Source organism: Panicum hallii, chromosome 9 (assembly GCF_002211085.1).
Source record: "Panicum hallii strain FIL2 chromosome 9, PHallii_v3.1, whole genome shotgun sequence".
In the NCBI taxonomy this organism is placed as follows: domain Eukaryota; kingdom Viridiplantae; phylum Streptophyta; class Magnoliopsida; order Poales; family Poaceae; genus Panicum; species Panicum hallii.
In genome coordinates, this window is record NC_038050.1 from 8,364,236 (window position 1) to 8,380,149 (window position 15,914).

At 56.0% G+C, this 15,914-nt stretch overlaps 2 protein-coding genes across 2 annotated transcripts; one reads left to right on the forward strand and one right to left on the reverse strand.

Moving 5' to 3' along the window:
* Positions 1-241: 241 nt before the first annotated feature.
* Positions 242-1,796, forward strand: LOC112876490. The gene is made up of 2 exons (XM_025940614.1): positions 242-803; positions 1,143-1,796. Exons 1-2 carry the CDS (start codon positions 242-244, stop codon positions 1,535-1,537), a joined length of 957 nt encoding a protein of 318 aa, XP_025796399.1. The 3' UTR covers positions 1,538-1,796.
* A 12,343-nt stretch (positions 1,797-14,139) lies between these two features.
* LOC112877362 (translation initiation factor IF-2-like) lies at positions 14,140-15,221 on the reverse strand. Its single transcript, XM_025941656.1, has one exon. The coding sequence runs from the start codon at positions 14,787-14,789 to the stop codon at positions 14,274-14,276; it is 516 nt and encodes a 171-aa protein (XP_025797441.1). The 5' UTR covers positions 14,790-15,221; the 3' UTR covers positions 14,140-14,273.
* Positions 15,222-15,914: the final 693 nt, after the last annotated feature.

Here is a 15,914-nt window from a genome sequence, read left to right on the forward strand (position 1 = left end):
CACGCCACCGCCCCAAGATATGAGAATACTATGATCCCCTTCCCTCCCCTACTCCCACTGCCTTTGCTGTCACATGCGCACAAGAACCCGCGCCCAGCCAAGCCGCCGCCGCTCCCATGAGCTCTGCCGTCACTTCATTGCGACGACCAGCAGCGGCGCCCGCGGTGCCTTCCTGAACCGCCGGTGAGCTGCTACGACCCGCGACCCGTCGCACATTGCGCCAAGAAAGCGAGAGGAGGCGATGGCCGCCGTGAGGAGGCTCTCGGAGCTGCTGCAGGAGCAGCAGGAACCCTTCCTCGTCGAGGTCGCCAAGGGTAGGCGGCCCCGGCGCGGTCGTGGCGGGAGTGGAAGCGGCGACGGCAGCGGCGGAGGTGGAGCAGGGCTGGGCTGCTGCTCAGGCTCAGCGGCGGCGGCGTGCCGGCGGCTGCTCAGGCTCTGCAACCACGGGTTCAAGAAGCGGAAGAGTGGCGTCGCGGGCGTCGGGAGCGGCCTGCGGTCCGCGCTGAGCAAGGTGCTGTGCAGCCGGGCCATGCGCTGGGTGCTGCGCTGGGAGGATCTCGACGCCGGCTGCTTCTCCGGCGCTGGCGCCGGCTGCGGTCGCGAGTTCCGCCGCCTGCGCCGCTCCCTCGGCGACAGCGGCGAGTGCGACCCTCGCGCCATGGTGTTCGCCGAGGATGACGCGGAGGAGGAGCGGATGGGGTGGAAGGCCGACATGGACGTGGACTCGTCACGGCAGCTCAGCCCGGTCTCCGTCCTCGACCTGCACTCCGACGACGACGAGGAGTCCCCGTTGCATTCCCACTGTAAGCTCTCTCACTCACATCTATTGCCATTCCAATTGATTCAGTTTCCACTTCGCCACAGAGCGACAAGTTTTTACCATGGCTTTGCTTCGTATTATTACCACATTTTGCTATCTTTTTACCCCAGCATGCTTGTTATCATTTCTAAGATTTTTTTTCTTTACTTGCTTGTCTGCAAATGTTCCTTGTCTTCTTTTAGGCCAAAGCTTTTGTCTTTATACATCATGATCATTGGCTTTGTGTTCTTCAGTATTATCAGCAAATGGCAGAAGCTGAATAATGCATATTAGCATGCGAAAAAAACAAGATGTTAATCTCTTTCCTCTGTTCTCGCGACAGGGGAGGACGAGAAGCCATCGACCTCCGGGAGCTCGCCTCCCTCTGAATCTTTCCTGGGCCCGGCCTCCCCATGCTTCAGCTTCAGCTGCAACCTCCACGACAAGTTCTGCGAGATGGAGGTGGACGACCCCGAGGAAGAGACGGTCAGGGCCAGCAGGTCCATAGAGCAGCAGATCTCGTCGTGGGAGAAGATCGCGGGGGACATCTCGAGGATCCCCGCGATGATGGAGCTGGACCTGTCGCGGTCCATGCGGCAATGGCGGGAGATGGAGCCGGAGGTGAGGGAGATCGGCGCCAGGATAGAGACCCTCATCTTCGAGGACATCAGGAGCGAGGCCGTCTGCGACATGCTCGCCTCGCATTGTACATTGGCAGCAGCAGCAACATCTTGTTGATCGGAGAGGAAGAGAGGGAGAGAGACTGAGGAGGGTTTGTCAAAAAGAAATGGAAAAAAAATTAGCAGAGGATGTGTACAATTTGAGGCTGGCTTGATGTGGAATTCTTTTTCCCCAGACTCCAAAGCCTTGGGCTGGCGGTCTCTTTCCTGCATTGGGTTCCATGCTGTTTATAATTTTGCAAATATGATATTGATTGCAAAAGGACAAGCTTTGATCTTTTGTTAACACAGCAGCAGCTGAGGCCCCGGACTAAACATGCCAATGTGTGGACTTTTATGCTTGAAAGCAGATGTCTGAAAGTTCAAAGCTGCAAAAGTGCCTGTTAGGAGTTAGGCCTAAGTAAGAAAGTGAGACCAGCTAGCTAGGCTTGTTCATGAGTCCTGCATGCTGGTAAGATATAAAATTCAGCAGCAAACAAACCATTTCTCCAGGTAAACACGCAGCAGCTGGCAAATCTGCCGTGGCCCTCCAAGTCAGAGCTCAGATGAGGTGAAGGCTGCATGGCCATATAAAGAAAAGCATGGGCTTTTTGTTTAAGTGATGGGGTCTGCCCATCTTGTTATAATAGCAATGGAAGCACACACGACCCACCACACCGCATTTGGAATCTGAGCACAAGTGCATTGAGAGATGAGAAGTGGGGGTGGCTTCCTCCAGTTCCAAATGGAAGGGGTGAGGGGGGTCTGGCCATTGCCCCGTGTTGTCCTTTGCACGGAGGACAAGCATCGTGTGGTATGGGATGCCCTCTGCTGCCCATGTTGGTGTGCAAGTTGATCTTCATTAATTGGGCAGTCAAAGTGGTAGCTCACGGTTGGCGGTACACGATGTACTACCCACATTTGCCCCCATTCTACTGAACTAGTAGCAGCAGTAGCTCATAGATTGGTTATGGTGGCTGGTACTGCTGGTGTGGAACTAACTGGTAGTTGAACAGGAAGCCAGGTGATGATTCCATGTCGAGGGAAGACAAATAAGCAGAGAACTGTCGAGCAACAGCACAAGATGTGGGATGGGAGATTCTATTTTTATTTTATTTTTTGAAAAGGAGATTCTATTTGTATTGCTCAAGCCATTTTCTTTAGAACATTGTCGTCGTCTCATATAGGACAACATTGGTTGTTGCAACTAGTTTTGTTAGCTGCTTGGCCCAATTTCTGCCGTCCGGACTCTGGATTCAGCAGTGTCTGCCGGCTCAGCTTTAGATGAAACAGCAGCACGGCTCTGAATGACCGAGCAGAGAAACAAGAGTACAGGCAGTAGGTATACTCTAGTAGATCGTATTTTTTTCTTTACTGAAGCGATGCAAAATAACAGCAGAGGATGGATCAGGATTGAGGAGGTGGATGTGCTCAGCGGATGGAGCGGCGGTTAGATGGGGACAAGAGGCATTTATTGGCGTTTCGCCATCGGCACGTACACCCGATGGATGGGCGGGCAGCCGGGCACTGTTCGGCGGAGATCATCTTTGCCTCGCCGCACGACAAGGACCAAGATTAGCAATCGATTGGACGACGACCCGTGCGCACAGCCGCGCATGACCATCTTCTACCTTCCTCCTCCAACCCCAATCCTTCCGGCCGCGCGTTTTCTGGCATATGGATGATGTATATCTGGCATGAGGGAGGGCATCCCAACTCTTAATTAGGATGGTGTCGCGTGACACTTTTTAGCTTACCTGGCATCTTAATAAATGAGAGAGTTAGAGAGAGGGAAAGAAACTGGATCTCATGTAAGATTTAGTATCAACATATAAAAACTTATGCCATTAAATAGTGCATTGGTAGTAATACGATGTCTTTATAATAAATGGACAACAAATATAATAGATGGAGAAGAGAGAGTGAGTTTAATAGAAAACCATATTAAGATATTATAGGTTGTAGAGCGTAGTTTCTAAAGTTGGTATCTTAATGATATGATAATATAAACACTACTCCCTCCATCTACTTTCATAAGGTGCACACACGTATCAAGATTCAAACTTTACAATCTTCGACCAATAATTTAACTATAATTTTTTTATTTTTATAATGTAAACTTTATATGACTGGATTCATAATCAAATATACGTTACCATGATTATAAGTTTATAACTGTCGGTGCTAACAGGGTCCCCCAACTCTGGACAAATTAAGGATAAATGGGCTAAAAGACTCTCCTGACCCATTAGCAGTAATGGGCCAAACTGATGTGCCTCCTAAAGTACCCGAGACCGTGGGAGGCCAAGCACCTCCTCGAAACGGGGCGGTTCCTTCGTGAAGAAGGGATCGCCTGACGGTGCATATAATTCACCCGCCCTACTACAACCGGGTGAGGCCCGTGGCCTGCGTGCCTTCCCTGTAAAACAATATGATTACAAGGGAGGCCTGCTCTCAGACGGCGCAATGACCAGGATAGAGGGAGCCTCCCCTCCCAGGTCACGTCGCGTTATCTGGCGATGGGCGGTGGGGTGGTCCCCGCTACTCACACCTCACGTCACATCAGATGGACATGGAGAGGAGCGCCTGCGGCCCTAGGCAACGCACAGGAAAGATCCCCGGTGACGCACAGAGCCCGAGAGAGACCTCGGAGCATCCCGGGGTCCCTCAAGTAGGGCCCCGGGTGACGATATTTCTAGCCCTTGGCGCAGGACCCTGCCTGGCTGGCCGACGCCACTTGCAGGCCGACGCCCTCATCAGGCACTGCATTCACACTTAAGGCGGTAACCCTCTACCCGGGGCCTTCGGGGAAGGCTATAAATAAAATAGATGGGCAATGTGTAAAGGGATCGAACTCAATCGACCCAAACTTAGATTCAGCTGAATACTACCACCAGCTCCACATAGCACGTAGGGTGTTACGCTCACAGTGGCTTGAACCTGTCTAAACCACTTTATCTCCCGATCGTCACACAATCGGAATCCTACTGCGTGATACACCCGTGACCGAATCTCTAAACAAGGGTTCCCACGAAACCTTGCTTGCGGTACTCACCCACCGTTAGCTGGCGCGCCAGGTAGGGGGTGTTGGCGCGTAGGATCTTTGTCCCTGACAAAAGACCTTCAAGAGAAACCATGGTGAACCGCTCTAACCGTTCCGGCGGTGAAAGCAACGGTGATCATGCCCCCCGAACAGGGCCATCCAGTGCGCCGCCTAGCGTGGGATGGTGGAACCACATCCCCTCGCACCAAGCGAGCGCCGGTCGGTGTCAATCATCACGGTGGCGCCCCGACTTGATGCTCCCAAGTTCGACTCTAGAGGCACCGCCTCCGTCAATGTCAGGTTTGCCCAGTTCTGGGTTGAGGCCCGGAAGCGGGTGGTCCTGCAAGCGTCTGGGCACGAGGGCCTCTCAATCACGACGGCGTTCCCCCGGGGAAGCACTGGTGACACCCCGTGCGCTCCTGCGCCACCCCCCGGTGAGAGCAGGGTCCAAAATGCCCGAGAGGAAGTTGCTCGATGACCTAGCCAGTCTCGTCGGGAAGGCATCCCTGAGGCTAAGGGCTCAGGGCTCCCGCACTATCTTTGGAGATCCCTTCCGTGGGGGACTCCCGGCCACCGTCACAGCAGTCCACTCCGGGCTGATGGCGCACCAGCGGGTCGCGCGACTTACGCTCCCGCCTCGACGAGAAGAGAGCTAGCGAAGACGCCAGACTACCCTCGAGCGTACATGTGAGTGGCGCTGGGAGGCCGAGGAGGATCATGCCTCCTCTGTCTCCCCTGCGCAAGGAAACTAGGGGCGGTGCGGCGAGGCCGGCTACGACGACATTGGACCCTATGAGGTCGGGTGCTAGGCCTTCATTGCGGACTTGCGACGGGTTAACTGGCCCACCAAGTTTCAGCCACGTATCATGGAGAAGTACGATGGTACCATCGATCCTGAGGAGTTTCTTTAGATCTACACCATGGCCATCCAGGCTGCGGGTGGGGGGCCTCAGGTCACGCCCAACTACTTCCACGTCGCCCTCACGGGTACCGCAAGGTCCAGGCTGATGAACCTCTCGCCGGGATCCGTCGGCTCATGGGGCAAACTGTGCCAACAGTTCATCAACCCAGGCGGCGTCCTAGGCTCTCGGCCTCACGCGGCTTCCCGGAATAGCTGGGTTGATGCGACCCCGAGACGCAGGACCCGAGCTGACGGGCCCGAGTTGCAACAAATATGCAAAGCTTGCGCGTTGCCGATTCAAAACCTCAAAAAAGCTAAGTATTTAATCGCTTAATTGCTAATTGCTAAAGTCAGCTCCACTCCTTGCTTATACTTTCTGAAAGTACCCGAGTAGCATAAGCTCCAATCCGTGAAACCTCATCTCTTCTGTGACGCCTAAACCTGGCAAGGGAACATATTTCATGCTCGAATTAAAAAATTAAACTAATCTAGTATTCCGTTCACTTGTTGCTAATCAAATTAAAATGCTAGTTTGAGCTTTGCGGTATATGCAATGTAGGTGCATAGGTAACTGCGCGTCTGCGCCTAACATTTCCAAGCCACTACATGGGGGGGCTGCTTGTGCGTATACAAGCCACACGAGCACTGAGGCGTGGCAACGCCGCCGTGCTCAGCAACCCGCATGCATACCTGTGTGCCCTCGGGGAGTCGGGGAAGTCTTGGTCCCCGCGCCATTCCCCGGAAGCGTTTAGCCGCTGAACTGCTTACCGCTCCCGGGACATTGGCAGCCTGCGACAGCCGACGCGGAGCTCATATTCCCCCGAGGGCCCAAGGTGGCTTGCCCCAATGTGGGACCCGGGTGTTGTCCCGAAATCTCTTTCCGCCAACGCCGGCGTCACCGACGGCAGCAGCTCGCGCTAGCTCGACAACAACCACAGAAGCATCCGACCATCAACGACGACGAGGATGAAAGACTAGAACGATGGTACCTGGGGCTTCGTCAAACCACGGTGTTGGCGGCGGCGCGGCTACACTAAGGGCTCGAAAACATTAACACCACTTGGAACCCCTCTGGTGGCAAAGTCGACTCCGATCGCACCAAAGCCAACTCCGGTTGCACCAAGCGAAGTCTGGTCGTACTAAAGCCCGTTCCAGTAGCAAAGCCGGCTCTGATCGAACCAAAGACCGCTCCGGCGGCAAAGCCGGCTCCGGTCGCACCAAAACCTGCTCCGACGGCAAAGCTGACTCCGATCTCTCGGAAGCCCGCTCCGGCAGCAAAGCCGCCTCTGGTCGCACCAAAGCCCGCTCCGGCGGCAAAGCCGCCTCCGGTCACACTAAAACCCGCTCCAGCAGTAAAGCTGACTCCAGTCGCACCAAAGCCGCCTCCGATTGCACCAAAGCCCGCTCCGACGGCAAAGCCGACTCGGGTCGCACAAAAGCCCGCTCTGGCGGCAAAGCTGACTCTGTTCGCACCAAATCCCGCTCCGGCGGCAAAACCGACACCGGTCGCACGAAAGCCCGCTCCGGCGGTAAAGCCGACTCCAGTCGCACCAAAGCCCGCTTCGGCGGCAAAACCAACTCCGGTCGCACTAAAGCACGTTTCGGCGGCAAATCCAACTCTGGTCGCACCAAAGCCGACTCCGATCGCACCAAAGCTCGCTCCAGCAGCAAAGCTGACTCCGGTCGCCCAAAGGCCGCTCCGGCGGTGAAGCCGGCTCCGATCGCACGAAAGACAGCTCAAGCGGGAAAGCTGGCTCCGGTCGCACCAATGCCTGCTCCGGCGGCTAAGCCGACTCTGATTGCACAGAAGCCCGCTCTGGCGGCAAAGCCAACTCCGATCGCACCTAAGCCCGCTCCGACAGCGAAACCGACTCCGGTCGCACTAAAGCCCGCTTCGGCGGCCAATCCGACTCTGGTCACACCAAAGCCGACTCCGGTCGCACCAAAGCCCGCTCCGGCAGCAAAGCCGGCTCCGGTCGCACCAATGGCTGCTCCAGCGGCAAAGCTACCTTCGGACGCACTGAAGCCCACTCTGGCAGCAAAAGCCGACTCCGGTCGCACAAAGCCAAGCCCAGGTCAAGAGAGGCAAGGTGGCAGTCGAAGTACCGTCCACCTCAGGATTGGCCCAACACCTGGCCTTCAGTGTCTTCGACCAGATATGGGGTGGGGGGCTCCTGTCGACGCCAAGTGAACGGGGTCCCTCCAGCCCTGGACAAATCAAGGATAAATGGGCTAAAGGCCCTCCTAGCCCATTAGCAATAATGGGCAAAACTGATCCACCTCCTAAAGGACCCGAGATCGTGGCAGGCCAAGCATCTCCTCGGAACGGGGCGGTTCCTTCATGGAGAAGGGATCGTCTGACAGTGCATTTAATACGTCCGCCTTGCTACAACCGGGTGAGGCCCGTGTGCGGTGCGGCTTCCCCGTAAAACAACATAATTACAAGGGAGGCGTGCTCTCAGACGGCGCGGTGACCGGAACAGAGGGAGCCTCCCCTCCCGGATCACGTCGTGTCATCTAGAGATGGACGGTGGGGTGGCCCTCGCCACTCACACCTCCCGTCACATCGGATATACATGGAGAGGAGCGCATGCGGTTCCGAGCAACGCACAGGAAGACCCTGGGCGATGCAGAGATCCCGGCAGAGACCTCGGAGCGCATCTCGGGGGTCCCTCGAGAAGGACCCCGGTTGACGATAGTCCTGACCCATGGCGCAGGACCCTGCCTGATGGGCAGGCGCCATTTGCATTCCAGCGCCCCTCATCAGGCGTCGCGTTCACGTTTAAGGCGGTAAGCCTCTACCCGGCGCCCACGAGGCAGGCTATAAATGGAATAGACGGGCAATGTGAAAAAGGATCGAATCCAATCGATCTGAACTCAGATTCTGAACTCAGATTCAGCTGAATACTACCACCAGCTCCACACAAGACGTAGGATGTTACGCTCACAACGGCTCGAACCTGTCTAAACCACTTTATCTCCCGATCATCACACGGTCGAAATCCTATTGCATATTACACCCCTGGCCAAATCTCTAAACGGGGGTTCCCACGAATTTCTGCTTGCGGTACTCATCCACCGTCAATAACCATAAGGCCATCCATCCCAGTGCACAGTTTCATGGCACAGTTAGCAACTTTAAGAATTAGGTAATTATGCCGGCTGAGTTTTACGGGGATGAAACTTCCTCCTCTCTCCTCGCAATGTGAGCAAAATTGACGAGGTGATATAGAATTTAATGCTATAAATTCTCTATGAAACTCTTATTGGAATTGTTATTTGGAAGATCATGCTATGTTATACTACGCTTTGTAAAAATGAATGGAGGAAGTAATTATGAATACTATGGATTGGGATTGTTGTGAACCAAGGCTCGAAACAAGCAGCTCAGCACGCGGCCGGCGGAACTGGACCCAACTGAGGACACGGGTCCGAGCGAAGACGTACTCGTACGGGCACGAACCGCCGCCGCCGTTCGGCCGGTGCAGGTGGGCCGTTCCGCCGCCGCAACTAACCGCCGGAGCCGTGCGCGTGTGGGCACCCCGGGCGGTTTTAGTTGCGCGTTCCGTAACGACAGGGCATGTACCCCGCAGTTAAGTTGCATTTGCTGCGCAGCTTGTGCCCAAGGCGAGGAGCGTCCGCGCGCGCGCTGCCGCCGTGGCAACGCAGCACGCACGCGCGGCTGGCCGGCAGCTCCGTGATCTCTCCCTCGACCGGGCTACGGAAACACGCGTACGTGCGTGAGGGGACATGGGGACGCTGATCTTTGCTCCGGAGCGAAGCGTCCGTCCCCGAGCGCCGGGGAGGCTCCGAGCAGGTGCGGTACGGCCCTGCCGAGCAGAAGACATGGCTGGGACGCCCGGCCGTGCTTTCGTCCCGTGTGGGGCGCGCACGAATGGCGGGGCGTTCCAGGCGCGTGCTCCGGCGTGACAGCAAACGGCCGGCCATGTGCCCCCGTTTAATTGCGCGGCGGTGGCGCCGGCAGCAGATCGCACGTACGGCGCCGGTACAGCCCCACGCCACGCCCCACAGCAGGCCCCGCCGCCCGCCGATATTGATGCCCCTCCCAACCCAACCGGTGGGCGCGGACCTCGCCGTCGTCTCCATGCATGGGCATGGCCACCCCGGCGCGCACGCACGCTGCACGAGCACGACACCTGGCTGGCTCACCGGTCTAATCCTTTGTCGTAAATCATTCAAATCGGCAGCCCCGCCTTTAGCCTCCGATAGTCCGATTGACAAGACGCGTTCGCGCGTGCATGCGTCCGTACTCAGCACTCTCGACCTGGAGATGCGCCATGCCATGCCAGCGTGTGCGCTGCCGGCCCGGACGTACAGAGGAGAGGGAAGGGGATGGAATCCCTGGACGAAGACGGATTCCGGCCATTCCCCCGGATGTAATGGAAGCATGGAACTATGGAAGCTGCACATCTCAGCAGCTCCCGCATACATACATACAGTACGCATTCATGGTGCGGATATGCTGCACGATTGCTTTGTCGTCTCCGGTGGCCGGATAATTAAGCCCGGCAGCAGCAGCATGTGCTCCAACAGCTGCGGCTGCCGGCTTGGCAGCGCCCGGCCGAGCCGCCGCACCTCCTGGGTCCCTGCCCGCCCGGCGCCCGGTACGGCACCGTGCCCGCATCGCATCCTCATCAACGTGCAGTGCACCGCCCAGCCACGCGTCCACGCTGCTACGGCTTGTGTTGCCTCCGGTGGCGCCGGTGCAGATCGCGTAACGCGCGCCAGCGTGTTTCCCTGCGCTGCAGCTGCATGCGGCCTTGAAGCGGGCGACGCTAGTCTGTATTCGTACAGCGTTACGTTACGGGCGCAGGGCGCGGGCACCAATTCTGCACCGCGCATGCGTTCGCACTTCGCAGCTTGGAAGCTGGAAGGGCAGGCTGGCTGCTGCCATGCCAATGGTGGATGTACTGTACTACCTGTCTACCTACGTGGGTGCCTCCTTTTCCTTTCGGCACCCGTGCCCGCGCTGCACCGCTGCACCGTGCCTAACATTCTGCTTCGGTGGTTCAGTAGACACTAGACACGCTGCTGCCCGATCACATTGAATCGGGTTCGTGGCGAATGAACGAACTCTGTATTTGCCCGGAGCAGTGATCTGATCTCGCGGTTGCTTGAGGCAGCAGGTTAGAGCCGTAAAGGAGTAACCAGCCCAACCCAATCACCCATGGACTGGCAGCTGATGAGGTTTTCAAGGATTCGGTCCGTTCGGTCGTTCCTCCCCCTCCACAGACGCAAACGGACACGCAAGCGCCGGCGATTCTTCTTGCATGCATGCTCCATCCTCTGCAGCCGCAGGCGCAGGCGGGCAGGCCCGCGTGAGCAGCCGCCGCATCCGGCGGTTTGTCTCTCTGGTCGTCCATCCAGCCTCGGATGCCCTTGGGCAGCAACCTCCTCTCTTGTCCTTTCCCGGCCGGCCGCCCCCACGCCATCCGCGGCACGTGCGGACAAGGCGGCACGAGGGGGACAACCCGGCGGGTGCCGCGCCGCGCCACGAACAGACCAGGCGAGAGCCGCCGGCCGCTGCTCCGCGCCACGACGTACCACCGGGGCAGGGCAGCGGCGTGCGGGGATTCTTCTGCTCGCCGCAATCTACCTGAGAGTGATGGGCAGGCGTGCCTAGTGGCCATGCCGCCATGGCCAGCACGGGCCTCGTCTGTCCGTGTCTGAATTTTGTTCCGTACCTGCTGGAATGCTGGATTCCTCCTCCTCTGACCTCTCCACAATCATGTGTTTCGTGTGTCTTTCTCCTGGGAGTGGGAGAAGGAAGGAGTACTCGCTCGTCGCTTTTTGCCTGTCCGGTGATCAGTAAAACGTTTTTTTTTCTTACTGCAAAAGGCTGGAATGTACCTTGCCTGTTACTGTTACTATATTGTTTTGTATGCACCGCCATCGTTCGCACCCTGCATCTGCAGGAGTAGGAACTAGGAACAACTTGCCTCTAGATTATATCGGAACACGCATAGGACTAGGAGTACCCTCTTGCTACGTTATAATATTGATCACGGTTGGCAAGAAGAGGTAGATGTGCACAACAGTAGAAGTGTGATCTCAAGGGCACCAAATAAAAGCTGTAAGGATTTCTTTTTCTTTTGAACTGAAGCCGTAAGGATTTCGGATAAGCACTATAGCATGCGCATTGGTTTTATGACTCCATTTTGTAATTCCATAGCTGGGTGAAATGCACTGGGTGTGCAATTTCTCAAAGAAAAAAAAATTTCTCATGCCTCTGCCTACCGTGTTGTGTTATTCGCACCTGTGGGCTCGCTAGCTGGCCCATCTCCGCGAGGGCTGCAAATGGAAGCCTAGCCCGGTAGGAGTGAGGCCCATGTGGACTTCTTCTTTTCATGCCATGGCTTTGTTGTTCGCGGCCTTTTTCCCAAAATGGAGAGAGGAAAGTGATCCAAGCAAAGGAGTATGACACCAGCAGAGGTAATGCAAGAGATCAAGGAGGAGGTCACATGCAGGACGTTGGCCTGCGGGAGCCCGGAGCTTTCTTCGTTTAATGTTTAATTTAGTTTGCTTTGAGTTTGAGTTCGTCCTGTTTTATGTAATATCGCAGAACTCTGTAACTTGCTTCTTCTCCTAGCTTAAATGACAAAGCGTTGCTCCCGCAATCCTTTCAAAAAAGAAAGAAAGAAAGAAAGTGATCCAAGGAGCTACGTTTGGTTGGTCAAGGCGTCAAGATTCTTAGCAGCAGAGCAAAAGTGAACAGCTCTCGCCGACGAGGCGACGACAGATGAGCAGCACCTCGCGCGCACGCGACCCGCATGAGGACTTGGCAGCTGCCGAGCTGCGAACGAACGAACGCGCCGGGTGCCAATCGATTGGACGGCGGATGCACGCTGCCGCCGCGTGCGCCGTGCGCGAGAGGGCGAGATGCGACGGGTTTCTTTGGAGCTTGGGAGCAGCGACCACGACCGGCAGGCTGCTGGCAGATGATCGGGCAAGGCCCGATCCGTCTGATCCGGTGACGTTGATGGCCTTTCGGATACAGATCACAGGAGGTGGCTTGACCGCCCGCACCCGTCATCTCCTGCGTCCGTCTTCCTCCATTCTCCCTGAATCTGGGGCTCGGGGTCTCGAGCAGACGCACGCAATCCCTCGAGCTCGGCCGCTAGCAGACGGCATCCTGGACCAGCAGCCGGCAGGCATGCTTGCAGAGCCCGTCCATCTAACAGCAACCGGTTGTGATGAAAACTTGTGATTTTTCGCGTGGGTGCCTAGTCTTTCTTGCACCGGCCGGGCGGATTTCAGTTTGATCCTGCACAAGTCAGTTTCTGTTCCTACAGTTGGTCATTGGTTTAGCGCTGCGTACATACATCCACCCGTATTTAAAGCCTGGAATCCGGGTTATTTTCTCACTGCTGCGAAAACCAGGCTAGTTCCTATCTGAATCGCTACCAAGCTACTGCAAAAATCACCTGCAAAACCCTCTGAAGAAACCAGGTCCGGTGCGGCTTCATGTGTGTCTGCTGGCCACCGACGGTGAAGTGGCACATGGCAGGGCCGGCCGGCCGGGACCTTGCTAACGTACGCGTGTGCCTGGAAACGTCAAAATGTCATGACCCGAACGCTAGATTACGAGGCAGGAGTCCACACCTCACGCAGGAGCTAGCCATGACTTCTCTTGGTGTTCGTTAAATTCGGCAGGTGAGATGATGCCGGCCAATGGCCATTTGTGAGCGGTGACAATTAGGATTTTTCATACCGTCGAGAAAAGAAAAGGAGAAGCAAGAGAGAGAAAGATACGCCCGATCATCGACAGCAGCTACGTGTGCAAGCCGGATTTCCAGCTTGCTTAGCACGGCTAGTAGGTTTAGCTGAAAGTGACTGTGCCCGGGTACCGTGATTAATGGAAGCCGGATTTCTGCTTAATTTGCTCGTGACGGTGACTCTTCGATTTGACAAAATTCGCGCATATCAACGGGAATGGAGAATTTCGTCAATTTGGTTATTACTAGAAGAGTACAACCAAAGTACGGTTTGCCCACGTAGGTTTCCGTCGGCACCACCTCACCGATGATGTGCTCCTAACATTGTTTAGGGGAACGGCAGCTGGTTGCCTTTTGGTCCAGGTCACTCTCAGGGCATTGTTCGACACGTGCGCTTTTTGAGCAATTTTCTAGAAACTCTGTAGTCCTAGAGTTAGGGCAAGCTCATTCGAATACTGCGGCGGAGTCCTTAGCACCCGTCGGTTGTAGGAAGCCATGGATCATACACAGCACGCTGGTGCCTCCAAAATTTGAGGGACACCAAATGCCATCCAAGGCAGAGGTTCTAACTTTGGAGCACACTCCGCCGTTCTAAATGACTGGAAAAAGGCACATCCACGAATGTATCATGTAACTTGGACATCTGAATTTAGACAAGTACGTCTAATAAAGGCAACTTAGTTTACAATTTCACTAAAAGCGCCGAGTGCTATTTCAAACATTTCCACTCTGCTCCCTCCGGACCCTCTTGTAAGATGTATTTTGTTTTACTATTTTGACCGATATGTAAAGCGTTGATGTACATGCCTATGCATTTTGATGACGGCCATTCAAGTTATACGAAAGCCAAAACATTTTGTATAGGCCTAGGTAATTAAAGTTCAGTTGCATGGGCCTAGCTATTGCCTCCATTGTTTTTCCAACTTGGTCAGGCACAACGTTCATAGCACGCATGCATGCAAATTGATGACGGCTCCACATGCCAATTGATAAAATGGTACTGGAGTTAATTATTCTTGTATGTGGAATAGAATCTGACACGGGGTCCGGAGGGAGTATTGGTGTTTATGACTTGTCTGAAACAAATGATTGAAACGCAGAGTTGAGAAAAGAGAGAAGAAAAGCCAGGCAAGATTCAATCCTCATCGAGTTCAGGGATTCTAGCCAGTGTCACGACGCACTCCACGGCCCCGCACGAGTTCTTGCAAGAGAGCCCGAGCCCACGCAGGCCGAGTCCAAGACCGAGCCCTAGCCCCGCCCACCCAAGCAGCTTCCGGGGCCCCTTGCCGCTGTTGCTGCCGTTGTTGTCCGTGCACGCCAGGTAGGCTGCGAGGAACGGGTCGTCCCGCGGCCTGACGCGGCGGCTCCTCGACCCGCTGATGCTGCTCTTCCCAGGCGGCGGCGAGACAGCCGGCGCGCCTGGCCCACCTGGAGGCGGCGGCACGCGCAGCCGGTGCCGGTGCGCAGGCGGCGGTGGCGCCTTCTTGGCGGGCGCCGGCGTCGTCCTGGTGGCAGCCTCCGCGCGGGGCGCCCCGACGGTGGGCTCCACGGCCTCCGCTGGGCTACGCTTGGACACCCCCGGCTCCTGCTCCCACGAGAAGGCCACCGTGCCGCCGCCGGACCTGGACGCCGCCACAGCTCCGGGCTTCATGCCGTGGTCGTCGGAAACTCCCCGAGCTCGACCAAGCTAACACACACGTCAGCAAGGGAGCGCAGAGCGGAGTGAATAGCACTCGCGGACGAGGTGAGCCTCTCTGCTATGTTGAGACGCCGTGCCGTGACCTGCGCGAGCCGTGAGACGACGGTGAGAGATGAAGCGGGTTTCTTGGAGCTTTATAGCCTCCTGCGGCAGCAGAAGCAGCAGGCTCGCAGGGTGGGCAAGGCTTGGTCCGGTGATGGCGGTGGGGGTTCAGAAGTGTTGGCTTGACCGGCCGGTGCCCGTCGCTTTCGAGGTCAGCGGCTAACAACAGACCGCGCCGATCGGCGCCCGGCATGCAGGCACGCTTGCTTGCGGCATCCTCCCGTGCAACGGCTCTGCCGGTACGCGGCTGCACGGATCTTCCTGCGTTCCATACAGGACTCGGATGTCGCGTTGCTTCATGTACTGTTCGGGGGTACCACGTCGGCGTGTCACGGGGCTCACCGTCGCCGGGGACCTTTCTCTTGTCCGCCGCCCGTCCTGAGAATGGATTTGTCTTGTCTGATGCTCATGACCTGGACGCTACACCGCTAGAGTGAGAACGCTAGGGCCGCGACTTCCATGGATACATGGAGAAATTCGGCAGGCAATAATAATAGTCTGGTAGAGACGAACGTTGCCAAGGACTTGAGTGATGGATCGTCGTCACCGCAGGCCGATCTGAAAGCCGCAGCAACGCTCAATTTAATCACAGTTGGCGCGCCTTTGACTGACTCTGACCCCATGCTCGGCCGGACAATTTAATCTTCTACTCTCTAAACAAGCTCAATTCCAAACTTTTTCTTCGACAATGGTGCATCGTTGGTGGTAGATTCAGTACCAACATTAGCTGCTCCATCCGGCGCCAAATTCTCACCATCTTATGTAACTTGTCTGCTTCCAGAATTTGATGTCTCGTTAACGTCATCTGCATCACGTGGCATGATAAGATAGTTCAGACTTCAGAAATGGCACAAGTGTACCCCACATTCAGTAAACGAGACAGGAACCAGAGTAAGACAAGAAATTAGTGATAGGTTGTAAGGGGAAACAAAGGGCCATAAGAAAGGTGGTGCCATCTTCAGTGGCAAGGGCCAA